This window comes from Lynx canadensis, chromosome E1 (assembly GCF_007474595.2).
Source record: "Lynx canadensis isolate LIC74 chromosome E1, mLynCan4.pri.v2, whole genome shotgun sequence".
NCBI classification, from domain to species: Eukaryota; Metazoa; Chordata; class Mammalia; order Carnivora; family Felidae; genus Lynx; species Lynx canadensis.
Window position 1 is genome coordinate 12,768,337 of NC_044316.2, and position 14,937 is coordinate 12,783,273.

The window sequence follows — 14,937 nt, forward strand, 5'->3', positions numbered from 1 at the left end:
TGCTGGCCCTAGAGCCTCTGACCCTGGTTCCAGCATCTTCCTCACGGCAATTCTGGGCCTGCCGGAAGCCCTGATCCCTGTGCAGCTGCTCTGGGTGAACCTGGTGACGGATGGCTTACCTGCCACAGCCCTGGGTTTCAACCCACCAGACCTGGACATCATGGAGAAGCTGCCCCGGAACCCTCGTGAGGCCCTCATCAGTGGCTGGCTCTTTTTTCGATATCTGGCTATTGGAGGTGAGTGGGGCCCCAGCCCTCAGTGGGGTTTCAGGAGCTTCCTGAGAGCTTCTATCAGGGATCCTTGCAAACTGCAGACAGTATGACTCAGCCTGGCATAGGCCAAAGGAAGCTGTGTGGGCTCATCTAATGGAAAATACTAGAGCATTCCTCAGGCATGGCTGGATCCAGGCCTCAGTATCACTGGCCTATTTTGGCTCTGCCTCAGCTCCATTCTCGGACAGGTGCTCCTTGAGATGGAAAGATGGCTGCTGCAGCTGTAGCCCTCATGTTTACTCTCTTACAACCCCCAATTCAGCAGAAGAGAGAGTGTCTGTCAGTAATATGATCAAAGTCTCAGGCCTGTTCTTGGCCCACATTGGGCCACCTGCTTATCTCCTAGCCAGTCACCATGGCCAGGGATGTGGCAGATGTTGATTGCCAATCAGGGCCCACCACTGTCACTAAGGGTAGGTGCTATAAACCACATGGCTCAGAGAGGGAGAGGGCGGTTCCCTGACAGAAACTCAGGGCATTTTTAGGAAGGGGAAATGGATGCCAGAAAACCACAGCTATCCACTATAGCCAGCTTCCTCCTGCCCTCCTTGCAGTGTACGTAGGCCTGGCCACGGTGGCTGCCGCCACCTGGTGGTTCCTATATGATGCCGAGGGACCTCACGTCACCTTCTACCAGCTGGTAAGCAAGGATGGCCAGGGACTCTGTTGGGGTTATTTCTGAGGTAGAACTCACTGCCCAAGTTGTTGGAGCTCCAGGGGAAAGGGATCTGGAACTCCACGGTTGGCCAATGGCTGTCCCTCCCTACCCCCATACACTTACATAGACATCCACCATCTAAGGAGCCAAGCTCAGAAGCCACTGGAAACCTAGAGATAGCAGCCCAGCCCCAGAGCCAGAGAAGTGGTTACTGCTTCTCCCAGTCATTTGGTTAGGGGGCTGCCAAGGGGCATAAATGCCCAGAAGTATCTTGCCTTTATCAGGGAACCCCCAAAACATTGAGGGTTCAGAGATATGTAGAACTTCAGGTGGAGGGTCAATAAGGAGATTAAGAGGGGCACCTGGGTGGCTCAGTTGGTTAAGTGTCCGACTTTGGCTCAGGTCATGATCTCACGGTTCGTGAGTTCAGGCCCTGCGTTGGGCTCTGTGCTAACAGCTCAGAGATTGGAGCCTGCTTTGGATTCTGTGTCTCCCCCTTCACTGCCCCTCCCCCACTCACGCGCTCTCTCTGTCTCTCTCTCTCTCTCTCTTCAGAAAAAATATACATTAAATTTTTTTAAAATAAGGAGATTAAGAATGGAGGGAAGAATCTGCCAGGCTCTCCCTCCCCACCCCACCCCTATAACAACATGCTTCTCAAGAAAGGGATCCACTGACCTCTTGAAGTCACCTAGCTGGTACATGCCCACCACAGGGCTGGCTTAGCTCAGCACAGCTCTGAACTGAGCAAGCAAGGAGACCCCTCAGCTCTGGTCAATCTGACCCTCTGTCTGGGCATCTCCTTTGCTTGAAAGAACCTTTGCAGTGAATCTGGCAATGTCAGTTTTGGAATTCTCATGTAAAGCTGAGAGCTGCAGGGATTTGGGATCTTTTTCCTCTGAGAGTGTCTGTCTTCATTACCTTCTTGTAGATAGAAGAGCTCAAAAGAGGGACCTGACTCATTGCCCCATCCTGCCTGGGGAGGCTCTGTGATGATTTCAGGCATTCTCGCAGTGTTCGTATCTAGGTACAGTCAGCTCAGGGACGCTTTTCTTGTACCCACCAGCCCTGAAGCTCATGGGCTCTCCTTTCTTGCAGCAGTGCAGAGCATAGGCCCATGCCCTCATCCCAAAGGCTCGTGCCCCCGAGCCCTTGGCAGAAGGCTCGGGCCAGCCTCAGGCACCTCTGCTCATTTAGCTCCTGTGGGAGCAGCAAGATGCAGAGCAAGGGCGTGCTCACCATCCCGCTGCTGCCTTCTTCCAGCATTGTCTCAATTAACCTCCTTTATCTATAGATCTCAAATCTCCCAGGATCCCCCTCTCCCCCGCCACTGTGCTGTCTCAATGTTTCTTCTGAGCCCAGTCCCAAAATTCCAGCTGGATACCTCCCCTGGGATGTCCCACAGGCCCATTGTATTCACTAAGTCCAAGATCAGATCTATCACCTTTCCCCAGATAATCCCTTTCCTTCATCCCCATCTCAGTTCTACTGCCTCCCTGGTCACCCATGCCAGCCAGACAGCTGGGGGTCGTGGTCGACACATACCGCACGCCCACTACGAATTCGTCCCCAGTCCCCTTGGTGCCAACTTCCCAACTGTCCTCAGGTCATTCCATTTCATTTATCCATCTGGTTAAGAAATGGCTATTAAGCACTAACTGTATGCCAGGCACAAATTAGTAGTGACCAAGCAGGCAAAGTCTCTGGAAAGAGCTGAGAGGAGCATGGCAGTGGGCGTTCACATTTTAAGGTGAGAAGTGCTGCAGCAGAGAATGCAGATGTCTCTGAGACTTGGAGGTAGTCAAAGGTTAGACCTAAGGTAGAACTTTCAGCTTCAGATGCTGGAATTTCAGCAGAACTGACTAGAGCCCTCTCCCCCTCCCCCACCTGCTTGGTTCCTGAAGAAATCTGTCAAAAACGCAGCAGTGACTAAGAGCACAGAGTATGCAGCCTGGATCCAGGCTGCCCGGGGTTCAAACCCTAGTGCCACCACACACCAGCTGTGTAACTCTGGACAGGCTACTTAACCTCTCTGTATTAGTTTCCTTATCTACAAAATGGATAATAATAGAACTGCCTCAGCCTCATAAGGCTATCAGGAGGATTAACTGAGTCAATGCTTGTCAAGTGCTTAGATCAACATCTGGCACATAGTAAGAGCTACGTACAGATGAACTAAGTTAATGAAACACAGAGGAGGCCTTGCAGCATAAGGTAAATAGGAAATAGCCAGAGAGGCAAAGGGAAAGAATAGGCAGAACAGTGGCTTCACCCAAAGAAACAGGCCCCCACCACCACAAGGCTCATGATGAAACTAGGAGACTGAAGTTTCAGCCCAATGTACCTTCTAATCAATTCAGGAGGCCACTCTATGACCCATGACCTGGGGCATAATGTACGCATGTGGCAGAGGCACACAAGTAAAACCCAGAAGGTTTAAACTGGACGGTGTATTTATCTATTGAAACCTCTTAGTGTGATCCTTTTTGTATTTTTTCCCTCTGCACATGCATAAGGATCTAGGCGTGCACATGCCTGAGTGGGAGGTGTGTATACGACATTTGTATGTACATGTGTACACAGGCCATTGAGATCTGGAAAGACGGGGGGGTGGGGGGGTGCGGACCACAGTGGCACAGCAGGCAGGGGCATTTGGTCTTCTTGCTCTATGATCAGTGCCAAATAAAAACATGCATTTGTCCCAAATACTGGAGCTCGATTTGGGGAGAAAATCCCACTGCTGGCTTAAATGAGATAAGAACCTCCATCTCTTTGTTAAAATAAGAAATCTGACCAAGCCTTAGTCTTTTGTAATTTTTTATCCTGCATGAGGGAGAAAAGGAAAGTGCTAGCGGCCCCTTCTGGCTGAAAGTCACCTTACCCATATTTATGCAGTGTGGGAAAACAGGGATGTATTTACTGGACAGGAGCTCAGACAGCCGGTCATTTTACAGGCTTCTCTTTGAAGGTTATTTTTACAGCATGTGATTCCAGTTTCTAAACCTTTAGCTTAAAAGATCTCTGTGTTCAGAGGAGAGTCCAGAGAACAAATTTATATTACTAGACAACAGAGCTGTTTAACAGTTATGAACATTCACACTCATCCCAGTAATGCAAAAGAGAACAAGCCAGAAGTTCTCATACATGGCCTCAGCTCAGCATCTTATCACAGAAGAATCTGTGAGCAAAGTTTATGAACAGGAAGAAAACCCCGGGACGGCAGGGGCAAGAGCCACTTCCCTTATCAAGCCCTGAGAGCTTCTTCTTAATGAAGAAGCTGTGTAGTAAGCCTGCAACCTAGCAATTCATTAATCCATGTTGTAAGCAAAAGGCAAGTGTGGTAGAGCTCAATTTCAGTGGCAGAATTGGAGGGAAGTATGAGTGGAATCTTATTTAATGGTGATTAGGAGTACATGCAGCCTTTGTCTACCCACCAAAGGTGAATTCTATTCAAACAATTTGGCTGATTGGTTTTCATATGCATTTATTTATTCTGTGGTCTCAGGTAATCACCACCCTCAGTCCTGCATCCCCAGTATTCAGGGCTCCCCCAAGCACCTTCAGGGTAATGCCTGCATCCTCCCTCTGATCCCAGGGCCCTCTGCTGTCCTCCCCATCCTAATGCTAGCTTCTCCTTTCTCTGGAACAGTGTAGTCCCTCTGACCCCATCCTGGGTAGGCACCCCTCCTTGGGCCCACCCCGTGGCAGCACCCTGCCCACTGGTTGTATTATGTCCTCAGATATAGGCTGAGGACACAGTGAGGCTTCCCTCTTCCCCCACACTGGCCCCTCCCTGACCACTGTTCTCCCCAACCCCACCCAACCCCACCTTGGTGCCCTCAGAGAAACTTCCTGAAGTGCTCCGAGGACAACCCACTCTTTGCTGACATTGACTGCGAGGTCTTCGAGTCACGCTTCCCCACAACCATGGCCTTGTCTGTGCTGGTGACCATTGAAATGTGCAATGCCCTCAACAGGTGGGCTGGGATGAGGGGCCCGGAGTGGGTTGAGGGATGGGGAGTGAGGCCTAAGTGTGGGGGCTGAGGATCAGAGGGGTCCAGAAGAGGGTTTTGAGGATGAGTGGGGCCAGAATTGAGATCTAGGGAACAATGAGGGCCAAGATTGGGGTCTAAAGAAATGGAGGGGCCAGGATTGGGTCTGAGGGACAGAGAAAGGAGGTTCAAGCTCTAAGGACAGGCTGCTGGGGGGCTGAGCAGACAACTGTGACACATCCCTCCCAGCTGCACTGGCCTCCCAGAAACACTCCAGCCTACAGGCCCAATTAGGGAAATTCTGAGGCTCAGGCCACTCCCTGCACCTCCACGTGGGTGGATGGGTGCCCACCGCAGGGCCTGCTCCCATCCTGGCCCAAGATGAGTATCCTGTACCATTGGCAGTGTCTCGGAGAACCAGTCGCTGCTGCGGATGCCACCCTGGCTGAACCCTTGGCTGCTGGCAGCTGTGGCCATGTCCATGGCCCTGCACTTCCTCATCCTGCTGGTGCCACCCCTGCCCGTGAGTTTCTGCCCGACTCCAAACCCCTTCTGCAACAGGGTCCAAACCTTCCTTTAACATTTCTGGCCCTGGGTTGGTCACTGGGCCCCTGTGGACCCTTTTGCTATGGAAAGCCTGGAGGACTGGGAGTGGGGAGATCTGAAGGTGCTTGGTGCACACAGCCTGTGCTTCAGGAGCCCTCAGACTTGGGGAACAGAAGAGGTGGAGACCAGACTTCTTGTTCTGGGGAATTTCCCAAGGCTAGGGCAGGAGGAAACACTATGCTCTTCCCCAGTACAGAATGCCTCCCACTTCTCAACAGGACCAACAGGATTTGATCCTTGGCTAAGGGCAGGGGAGGGCACTTCTGGCAGGGGAAACAGAGTGGACAAAGATCTGGAGGTGGGACCTCAAGGAGCATCTTGGAGTTGCTCATGTCGGGTCCATGGCAGCCCAGGTGTATGAAGCAGGTGGATCGCGGGGACATGAGAAGTCCTTCCCTTAACCAAACCTCCCCACTCCCAGCTTATTTTCCAGGTGACCCCACTGAGTGGGCGCCAGTGGGTAGTGGTGCTCCAGATATCTCTGCCTGTCATCCTGCTTGATGAGGCCCTCAAGTACCTGTCCCGGAACCACGTGGATGGTGAGTAGGAAGCCCCAGACCCTCCCCACCCTGCTTGCCTCTAGCCTGTTTCCCTGCCCACTTCCCTACCTGCCTCTGCTCCCAGGCGGCAACGGGCTGGTGCCAGCTTCAGCCTCCCTGTCTATACAGAGAAAGAAGTATTCTTGGATCACCAAGTAGAGGACAAGAAGGGGCTCTGCTCTGGTGGCTATGACTCATGATACCTGCAGGGTCTTGTGCTACAAGGGCACAGCCAGCAGGATCACTACTCAGGGCCATGCTGCCTCCCTCTCCTCACTTGCCATCCACCCTGCATGGCCAGGCCCAGTGTGCCCTTCTCTGGGCCTTGGCCTCTGACTTCTCTGAACCCAGCCTGTCTTAATGCAGATTTCTCAGGGCAGTCTCTCAGGCATGGAGTGGGCAGCCACTGACCACCTCCAGGATCCCAGACCACACTGCATTGGCCTCTTTGGTGTTACCTTGTAGGAGGGTGGAAGAGGGCGTTCTCTGTTTCTAAGCTCACAGCTCTGGGTCTGCCTTGATCCAGTAATAGAGGAAGAATGGCAGGGTCAGCATTGGAGGCAGTGTTTAGAGAGGGGGCTGGGGCATGGCATCCATCTGCCAGCTTCTGCTGGTGGAGGAGCCTGAGAGAGTAGGTGATTCTAACCTCCCAAGGACAAGGGAGGCACCATCTTCTCACTCCAGAGTTGCCTAGAAATGGAAGAAGGCAAGGATGAGAAACTCCCTGTTCCTGGGAGTTTGAGCCAAGGCAGTAGCCCCGTGGCCAGATTGCTAGGGAGGGTCTGGATTAGTCCCAGCCATAGCCCAAGGCCTGCACTGGAGCAGCTGGGTCCTTGAGGGTCATCTCAGGCAGGAATGTGTCACAGCCCCAGGGGAGGGAGCCTGGAGTTGGGGGGAGGGCTATAAATAGATCACGTGCTTGTCATTCCATAGGGGCCAAGGCGATCAATCGACTTCTGTCTCACACTGGCCAACCCTCCTAGACGCTGTAAACATTTAATCTTATTAAAGAGGCTAAAACAAGTTGGCCTTCTTTCTCTGGAGAAGCTGGCCCACCACAGGTCTGTCCATAGTGTGACCAGACCATTTAGAGGTGGAAGTAGGTGCTCAGCCAAAGCAAGGCCTTGTTGGGACCCACGGATGAGGTAGTGGGAGCCAGACAAGGCATTTTGCCCCCAGTACGGTTCTTTCTGACCCACCCACCGTGGACACTCCTAGGGAGCTGAAGAAGGAGAAATAGGACTGTCACCTAAAACTCCACCCTTGGGGGCCCAGGGCTTCTCCATTTCTGGCTGAAACACAGAGGTGACCTACCAGGAATTCTGCTGGCCGGCCTTGATCACGCTAACTCACCTGGGAAGTCAGGCCTCATTGGCAGCTCGGGCAGTTTCTCTGTCTTCCCTGAGAGCCTTCCCTAGCAGCCATAACTGCTAAGGAGTTCAGCACATTTTCTTGAGAAAACTTAGAAGTGAGAAAATTTCTCAGCCGATGGGGAAAAGCCTATGTTCGGCACTGGCTGGCACATGGTAGAAGCTTCCTGGCCTGAGAGGAGGGAAGGCACCTAACAGGACAGGGCAGGTTGGAAGGGCTAGGCAAGAAGCAATCCCTGGGCTAAGTATTGCAGGTGATTTCCAGAAGAGACAAGATCTAAGCACAGGTTCAAACGGGGAGGATGGAACTTGGGGGTGAAAGGCTGGGCTAGCATGGCTTGGCGTCTCTAGTGGGGCTGGGGCTCAGAGTGCAGGGTAGAGAAGTGAGGCTACAGTGTGGAAAGGGCCTCGAATGCCAAGGTAAGGACCCTGGGCATTATCCTCATGGCAGTGTGAGCCACAGAAGGGTAGAAGCATGGAAGGGACTGGGGTAACCATGGAGGACAGATGGGAGGGTCAAAGCAGGGAGGCTGATGAGCTGTGTTGAGCTGGTCTAGGGGGAGACACTGAGTCCCAGCCCAGGGCGAACTGGTCCTGGGCAACACCTCCACCTCCACCATTAACCTGAGATGTTGACTATGGTTCTGGTGAGGCTTGGCTTGAAAGGGCGGTACCCTGCTGTAGGGAGTGGCTATGGGGCCCACAGGAAAGCCTCAGGCTGGGCACCTGCAGCCACATCTGAGAGGTGGCCTGGTGTGTGCCTGCCACAAGTCCAGACAGCTCTGCCCTGTGTGGCTGCAGAGTCCCTTGGGCCTTCTAAAGCCAGATGGGGCGGGGGTGAGAGAGGGGACCCTGTTACATTCCCAGCCAGCCTGGTGGCCTTTTAGGGAAGTTTTACTGAGGCCTGATACTTATAAGCTTCCCTATGATTTATGAGGGATGTGTCCTGGGGAGAATTGCAGATGCCGGGTCATCCGTAGGGGGTAGGCGAGGGGGGTGGTCCTCTTGCCCCATCTTGGCCATACCTAGGTGTGACTGAGCAGCTGTCAGGCAGAAGCCAAAGGGCCAGACCGAGGGGAAGGGAGGCCTAGAGGAGCTGATCTGGGAGAGTCCAGAATGCGAGGGGGCTTGCACTTTATTCTGAAGGCAATGGAGAGCCATCAAAGGGGATGACAGGCTGGATTTGTAATGTGATGCCAGGGGCAGGAGGGTGATAGTGAGGTAAGATGGGGGCTAAGAGCAGGGCTGAGAGGACTTGAGGCATGGGGCAGCAGGAGGAAGAGAACTCGAGAGACATCGGTGGTAAACTCAGCAAGCCTGAGTCTATGGGATGAACAAAGAGTTAATGCCACCAGTTTCTGGATGTCGTCATGCTAGGTAGTGGTTCCCCAAACTGAAAACTGAGAAGAAAATATGCCCTGGAGTGGGCTGGAGGTGTTGATAGAACATGTGGAGTGAAGGAGGCCCAGGGGGCATCAGGGAAATGTGCCCGGGCAGCAGCTGGATATGTGGAGCTGCATCAGAAGACTCAGTGGAACTGGGTCCCCTGACTGATACCGTGGGAGAATGCAGCTGTCCCGAGAGAAATGGAGGGTGGGAGGGGCCATACAGAACCAGTCTGGCTGTGTACCGTCACACATACATCTCAGCATACTCTTGGGTCTTTCTTCCAGAAGAAAAGGACAAGAAGTGAGTGCTGGGAACAGAGTGGAGTCTCCAGTGCGTACCTCAGCCTGATGATGCCCAAGCGTTCACTCCTACTCCCCACACTGCCGTCACGCTCACCGCTTGCTCACTGGGCCCTGCCGAGGGTCTCTGTCCTTGCTTCCATATGCATGGGGGCTGTGCAACTCATGCCTCTGGGACTCTCCTGGGAAGTTCACCCCTGACGTTCCGGCTCCAGAGCAGCAGCCCAGAAGCCAGAGCTGGAAGCAGATCCAGACATACAGAGGCCTCTACCCCCAAATCTATGAGCACATTCTGGAGCAGGCACCCCCTTGCTTGGAGGCTGGGCATTTTACTTGGTCACTGGTGCTTCTGTACTGATGGAGGACTCCTGGAGTTCCTGCTAGCTCTGACCTCTCACTTAGTGCCTGGTCTGGGGCCTGGTCAGCGGGACGGGGGGCGGTGAAGGGGAGGACATCTGGGCCCAGCTGTGCACAGTGAGGGCAGACAACCCCCCTCCACTCCACTCTGCCCCACAAAGTTGGCACGTGAGGGTTTGAGCCTCTTACTGTTTATATGTGCAGGGGGTTGAAGGGTCAGTGGGAGGGAGATGGTAAGTAGCGGGGGGGGAGGGGGCGTTGCTGGGTAAGGATCCCCTTCCACAGGAGACAGTGGCTTGGCTGCCTCAGTTCTGGACACTCCCAGACTGAGATTTCCCTGTCCTAAGCAAATGAGACATGCCAAGTCTCGTTGCTGTCCAGTCTGCCAAGCAGAGGCTGGGTTTGCCCTCCATGTCCCTGGTGCCTAAGACCCCAGACATCCTTGGGTACCTGATCACTGTGCCCCCTCAGCTCAACCTGTGTGTACCATCCCACAGTCTGCATGGCTGGGTGATTCTGAGTCTTCTAGACTCTTGGCCTCACTCTTCACCTCCAACCCCACATATCCGTGAGCTGAAAGGATGTCACTAAGAATGGCTAGTTACCCAACAGCACTTACTCCCTCCCTCATTGCTGGAAGAATGTGTGTCCATTGTGGATCATGTTGGATGATGGGAAAAGAGCGTTTGATGGACATAAATGTTCTTTTAATTCGGCTCTTGCCCCTCTGGCAAAAATTAGGCATGGAAAGAAAACAGTGGGTCAATGTACATCCTCACCCTCCTGGAGAGTATACCAAGTCTTTTATGTGTAAATCAAGACTCACATCCCTGTCCTGGTCCCCAGAATCAAAAAGCCCCCTTAGCCTGCCTTGCAGACAAATGGGCTCCAGGCTCTGTGGCCTCTTACCACACCTTTTTCCCTCCCCTCTCTCAGTCAGGCGGGGCTCCCCTGGGCACTAGCCCACAGATTCTCTGCTTCTGTCCTGCTGAAGGGAAGGGAGATCTTGAGGTGGGGGATGGGGAGGGCCCTGAACCCACCTGTTGACATGAAGTTGGTAGAGAAATAAAGGCTGAGTGCCGGGGGCAATGGAGGGTCATCACCATCTGTTTTCCTAATGAGTGGCTCCACCATCTGCCCATGTGTCTACCTGAGCTGTCACCAGCTATACCCACCTCACCTCTGGGAACAAGAGTCGAGGTCTGGGGTTCTCACATTGCCAGCCAGGGATTGCCCTCTCCTCTGAGATAAGGCACTGACTTCCCCAGCCACTCCAAATGGCAGAGACACAACTCTGCTCCTCACAGGGAAAGCACTTGATAGTTGGTGCATGTGTTCAAACCCCCTGCACATGTTAAGACTCACATGTCATCAGTGAGGAAACAGGCTGGGAGGGGTTTATGACTTGGTCTGGGGCAGGGCTAGGCCTGGAACCTAAATATCAGGGGCCTCCAGCCCTGACTATTCTGTGGGTCCTGAATCTCTCCCTGAGGTTTCTCGCTCTGCTTCCTTGCCCTCTTTGAACCCCAAGGATGCCTTCAATTTCTGACCTTCCAAGCCCAGCTCAAAGGCACCTCTCCATGGCTTCCTTCAGCTCACATTGTCCAAGACCCTTTGAGAGGCTGCTTGATATTAACTCCTGACTCACCCAGGTGACCCTGCCCTCTGGGAGCAGGGGCTCTGCAAAAGGAATAGCTGTGCGTCCCCATCTCCCTGATTTCCTTCCTCTGTAGGGAAGATTCATTCATGAAGTTTCTGTATCTAATCCTTTGCCAGCTGCCTTGGGAAGGGAAATCAGGCCCTGCCCACAGAGCCAGAGACAGGACTGACTTTGGAATTTGCGAGCTGAGTACAAAATGAAAATGCGGAGCCCTTTGTTTAAAAGTAAGAGTTTCATAACAGTGACAGCAGAGCATTAAAACCAAGACCAGGGCCTTTCTGAGCATGGGGTCCAGTGCACCTTCGTAGAGCACACATCCATGAAGCCAGCCACGACTGGAAGAGACAGAACTCGCCCTTAGGAGCCCCTAGGCTTTATGTGGGGGGAAGGGCAAGATTTGGCACACAGCTCACAGCTGGAGCCAAGGATGGGCAGGATGCTTCCTTCTGCGTGGTCCATCACTAGGACCTCTCAGATCCCCAAACCTCTGCATACTCTGCATCTCCCTTGGTGCCCAGCCAGCTCCTTGAGATGGGCCAAGCCAGGGGTTAGGGCTCCATTTTACAGATAAAAGATCCCCAAGACTCTGAGAGCCTATGTAGCTGATTTCCTCATGATGTATAGGCAGAGTGTGGAGCTAAGATGGGCTTGGGGGGCTTGCTTAGGAGACAGGGCAGCTCCAGGACTTCCATCAGCTGCTGGAGGTCATGGGCAGGCCGGCTTCACCTCTGCCCCACCCAAGCCTGCACAAACCCAGCCTTGCCAGCCCACAGCATGGAGCCTGGCAGGTCAGGATGGAGCAGCCAAGGTAAACAGAGGTTTCCTACCTCACAGCCACTCACCCAAGAGGGAGTTCTGGGGCAAGCCCCGGCTCACTTTGCACTGGCTCAGGGATGGCAGCTGCCAAAATGTCCGTGGCCTTGTCCTGCCCCCTCCATTGGCCCATGTTGTGCTCCCCATGCCTCCCATGCTACCCCTCACAGGGGTAGGAGAGACCTCGTTGGGGCCGCACGGGAGAAATGGAGGTACAAAATCAGAAAATGACCTAACGTCCACACAAAGAACTGAACTCCACTGTCTGTGGCAGCTTTACTCATCACAGCCCCAAACCGAACACAACTCAAATGACCATCAACGGGGGAAGGACAACAAGCTGTGGTATGTCCATACGACAGAATACTTCTCAGTGAAAAAAAGGAGCAAGCTATTGATATATGCCACAGCATGGATGAAGCTTAAAACCCTTGTGCTGAGGGGCGCCTGGGTGGCGCAGTCGGTTAAGCGTCCGACTTCAGCCAGGTCACGATCTCGCGGTCCGGGAGTTCGAGCCCGCGTCAGGCTCTGGGCTGATGGCTCGGAGCCTGGAGCCTGTTTCCGATTCTGTGTCTCCCTCTCTCTCTGCCCCTCCCCCGTTCATGCTCTGTCTCTCTCTGTCCCAAAAATAAATAAACATAGAAAAAAAAATTAAAAAAAAAAAAACCCTTGTGCTGAGTGAAAGAAGCTCATACTGTGCAATTCCACCTCCATGAAATTCTAGAAAAAGCAAAACAAATCTAGTGACAAAACAGATCAGTAATTGGCTGGGGGTTGGGGAGAGATTGACAGCAAAAGAACAGGAGGGAACATTCTAAGGTGACAGATGACGGGCGGGGGTGGGGGTTACATGCATTTGTCAAACTCATCAAACTCTGTGCCTAAAATGGGTACATTTATTGTATGTCAGTTACTCCTCAATACAGTTGGATTTAGAAGAAAAGATAGAGGTAGGAGCCCGAGGAGGTGGGTGGGCACGTGGCTGCCATGTGGGTGTAAAAGTTTCAGCAACATCAGGAGGCAAGGAGACAAGCCTCCCAAGGAGCGCTCAGTGTTTAGGGGGCAGGGACCTAGGTCGGCCCAAGGAGTCCCCATATTCCAGGGGCAGGAAGTGGATGGGGACCAAGAGGAAATGACTCAAAAGGATGAGGAGAACCAGGGGGTTGTGATGCCTCAGATGCTGGGGAGAAGGGGCTCCGACCAGGTCATGGCCCACAGCTGGGGAGGTTAGAAGAGGCCAGAGAAGCAGTGCAAGGTCTGGGAGAGACCAACCATGAGGACCCCTGCTGTGGCCTCCCCATAAATGCCTGCCCCTACAACCTCCCCTTGACAGTGTCTGTACACTGGCCCAGGGCCCTGTTCTGGCCTTCATCTAAGGAGTCGAGTGGCGTTGAGCGAGCCCTGGGACACCAAAGGGCCCGGTGTGGGGGACTGGCCTGAACTCTTCAAGCAGAGGTGTTATCCCTGCAACTCTGGGACCCTGAATGGCTAAGGAGACCATTGGAATCTGTGCTGACCCCTTGAGGGCCTGGGCTGGCCTCCAGGACGGACACAGGCCCCCTCTACACTCCATAGAGCGGCTAAATTTAGCCAGGCAGAGGAGGCTGTCCTGGGGCTGAGGGCTTGGCAGCACTGCTTTGTCTCCCTACAAGGTCTGGCCCAATACCAGAGCCAGCCACTTGGCCTTTGGGCTTATAAGGTCTGGCAGCTCTCAAATACTGGAGTCTCGGGGTGGGCTCTGGGCCAAGCTCTCAGACTTTGGGGAGCCTCCTCTCCAGCCACTGGCCGGCATGGGAGCTACTTAGGCAAGGCACTCAATTTCTAGAGCCTCAGTTTCCTTATCTGTAAAATGGGGGTTTCGGTGCTTACATCACAGGGCTGTTTTAAATAAAATCTGTGGAGTGTGAAAGCACCACGTCCCCTGTAAACTCTGACCCCCTGCCCTGCCCACCCCTGCTCCCCACAATGCCTAGAACAATCACAGATGTCCTGTCCCTGGGGATACAGTGGGGGCAAGGGTGGGAAAACATAGTCCTGGATGGAAAGATGCATTTTAGAACCAGTGAAAGATGCATTGATCCTATCAGCTGCCTCTCTTACTCTGGCAAAGTTACTAGGAAAAAAGAGATCTGGGAAGAGAAACGCAATTGCTTTTACTTTTTCTTTGGGGCGTGCTCTAGATATGAAAACCTCAAGTGAAATAATCCTCCATGAGAGTCTGTTTTCTGAATGTCAGGGTCAGAACTGAGGCTCTAACAGGAGCAGATGTGTGCTCCAAGCAAGGGTGTCTGAGTAGCTAAGGAGACCCATTGGAGCCTTGTGCCGAAACCCCTTGAGGGCCTGGGCTGGCCTCCAGGATGAGCAGAGGCCCCCTCTGCACCCCACCGGCCACTAAATTTAGCCAGGCAAAGGAAGCCATCTGTCCATTGGTCCACATGTCTGTCACCAAGGCTGGCTCCTTGGAACGGGAGAGAGGGGAGAAGAAGGAGGAGGAGGTGGAGGAGGTCACGGTGATGGTATCCAAAGGGCAGATACAGATTGGAGGATGACTGCTTGAATTCCTTCGCCCCCTCCTCCTCCCTCACCTAAGTGCCGGCTGCCCTCCTTAATATCCAGGAATCATGGGAGGAGAGGGACACAAAGATGGCTCAGGTAATGCCAGCATCCACCCCGGCTCTTCATCACAAGCAATTCATGTCCTGGGACCTGCTATTCCAAGAGCCACGAGATCAGCTGGAAAGAGAATAGGCCCTTTTGTGTGGGATCAAGACCAGGCCGAGGGGATGTGATCCCCTTAGGTCTGGCTCCCAGCATCTCTGGATTTTTTGTTTAGAAAATCCCAGGACATGGTTCTGGCCTGCCCCGCTTGACGGTGGCATTGGACACACAGTTGAGTCTGAGACTGGCGAGACTGATCTGTCTGAAAGGGGGATTGGCCCAGGGTGCTGCAAGAGGCCACGGACCTGCCCTCAGTTGGGGCCT

At 53.4% G+C, this 14,937-nt stretch overlaps 1 protein-coding gene across 4 annotated transcripts in view; it reads left to right on the forward strand.

The window, feature by feature from the left end:
• ATP2A3 (ATPase sarcoplasmic/endoplasmic reticulum Ca2+ transporting 3) overlaps window positions 1-10,581 on the forward strand; it is a 34,614-nt gene extending 24,033 nt beyond the window's left edge. For 2 of the 4 annotated variants that reach the window (XM_030296781.1, XM_030296784.1), the window contains exons 16-21: window positions 34-236; window positions 827-912; window positions 4,774-4,907; window positions 5,328-5,445; window positions 5,950-6,067; window positions 9,111-10,581. In XM_030296781.1, coding sequence (XP_030152641.1) covers window positions 34-236; window positions 827-912; window positions 4,774-4,907; window positions 5,328-5,445; window positions 5,950-6,067; window positions 9,111-9,130 — 679 coding nt within the window. In that variant the 3' untranslated portion in view covers window positions 9,131-10,581. Of the gene's footprint in view, window positions 1-33; window positions 237-826; window positions 913-4,773; window positions 4,908-5,327; window positions 5,446-5,949; window positions 6,068-9,110 lie in introns of those variants that run through there. The other 2 variants (XM_030296782.1, XM_030296785.1) reach the window with 2 other exon arrangements.
• Window positions 10,582-14,937: the final 4,356 nt, after the last annotated feature.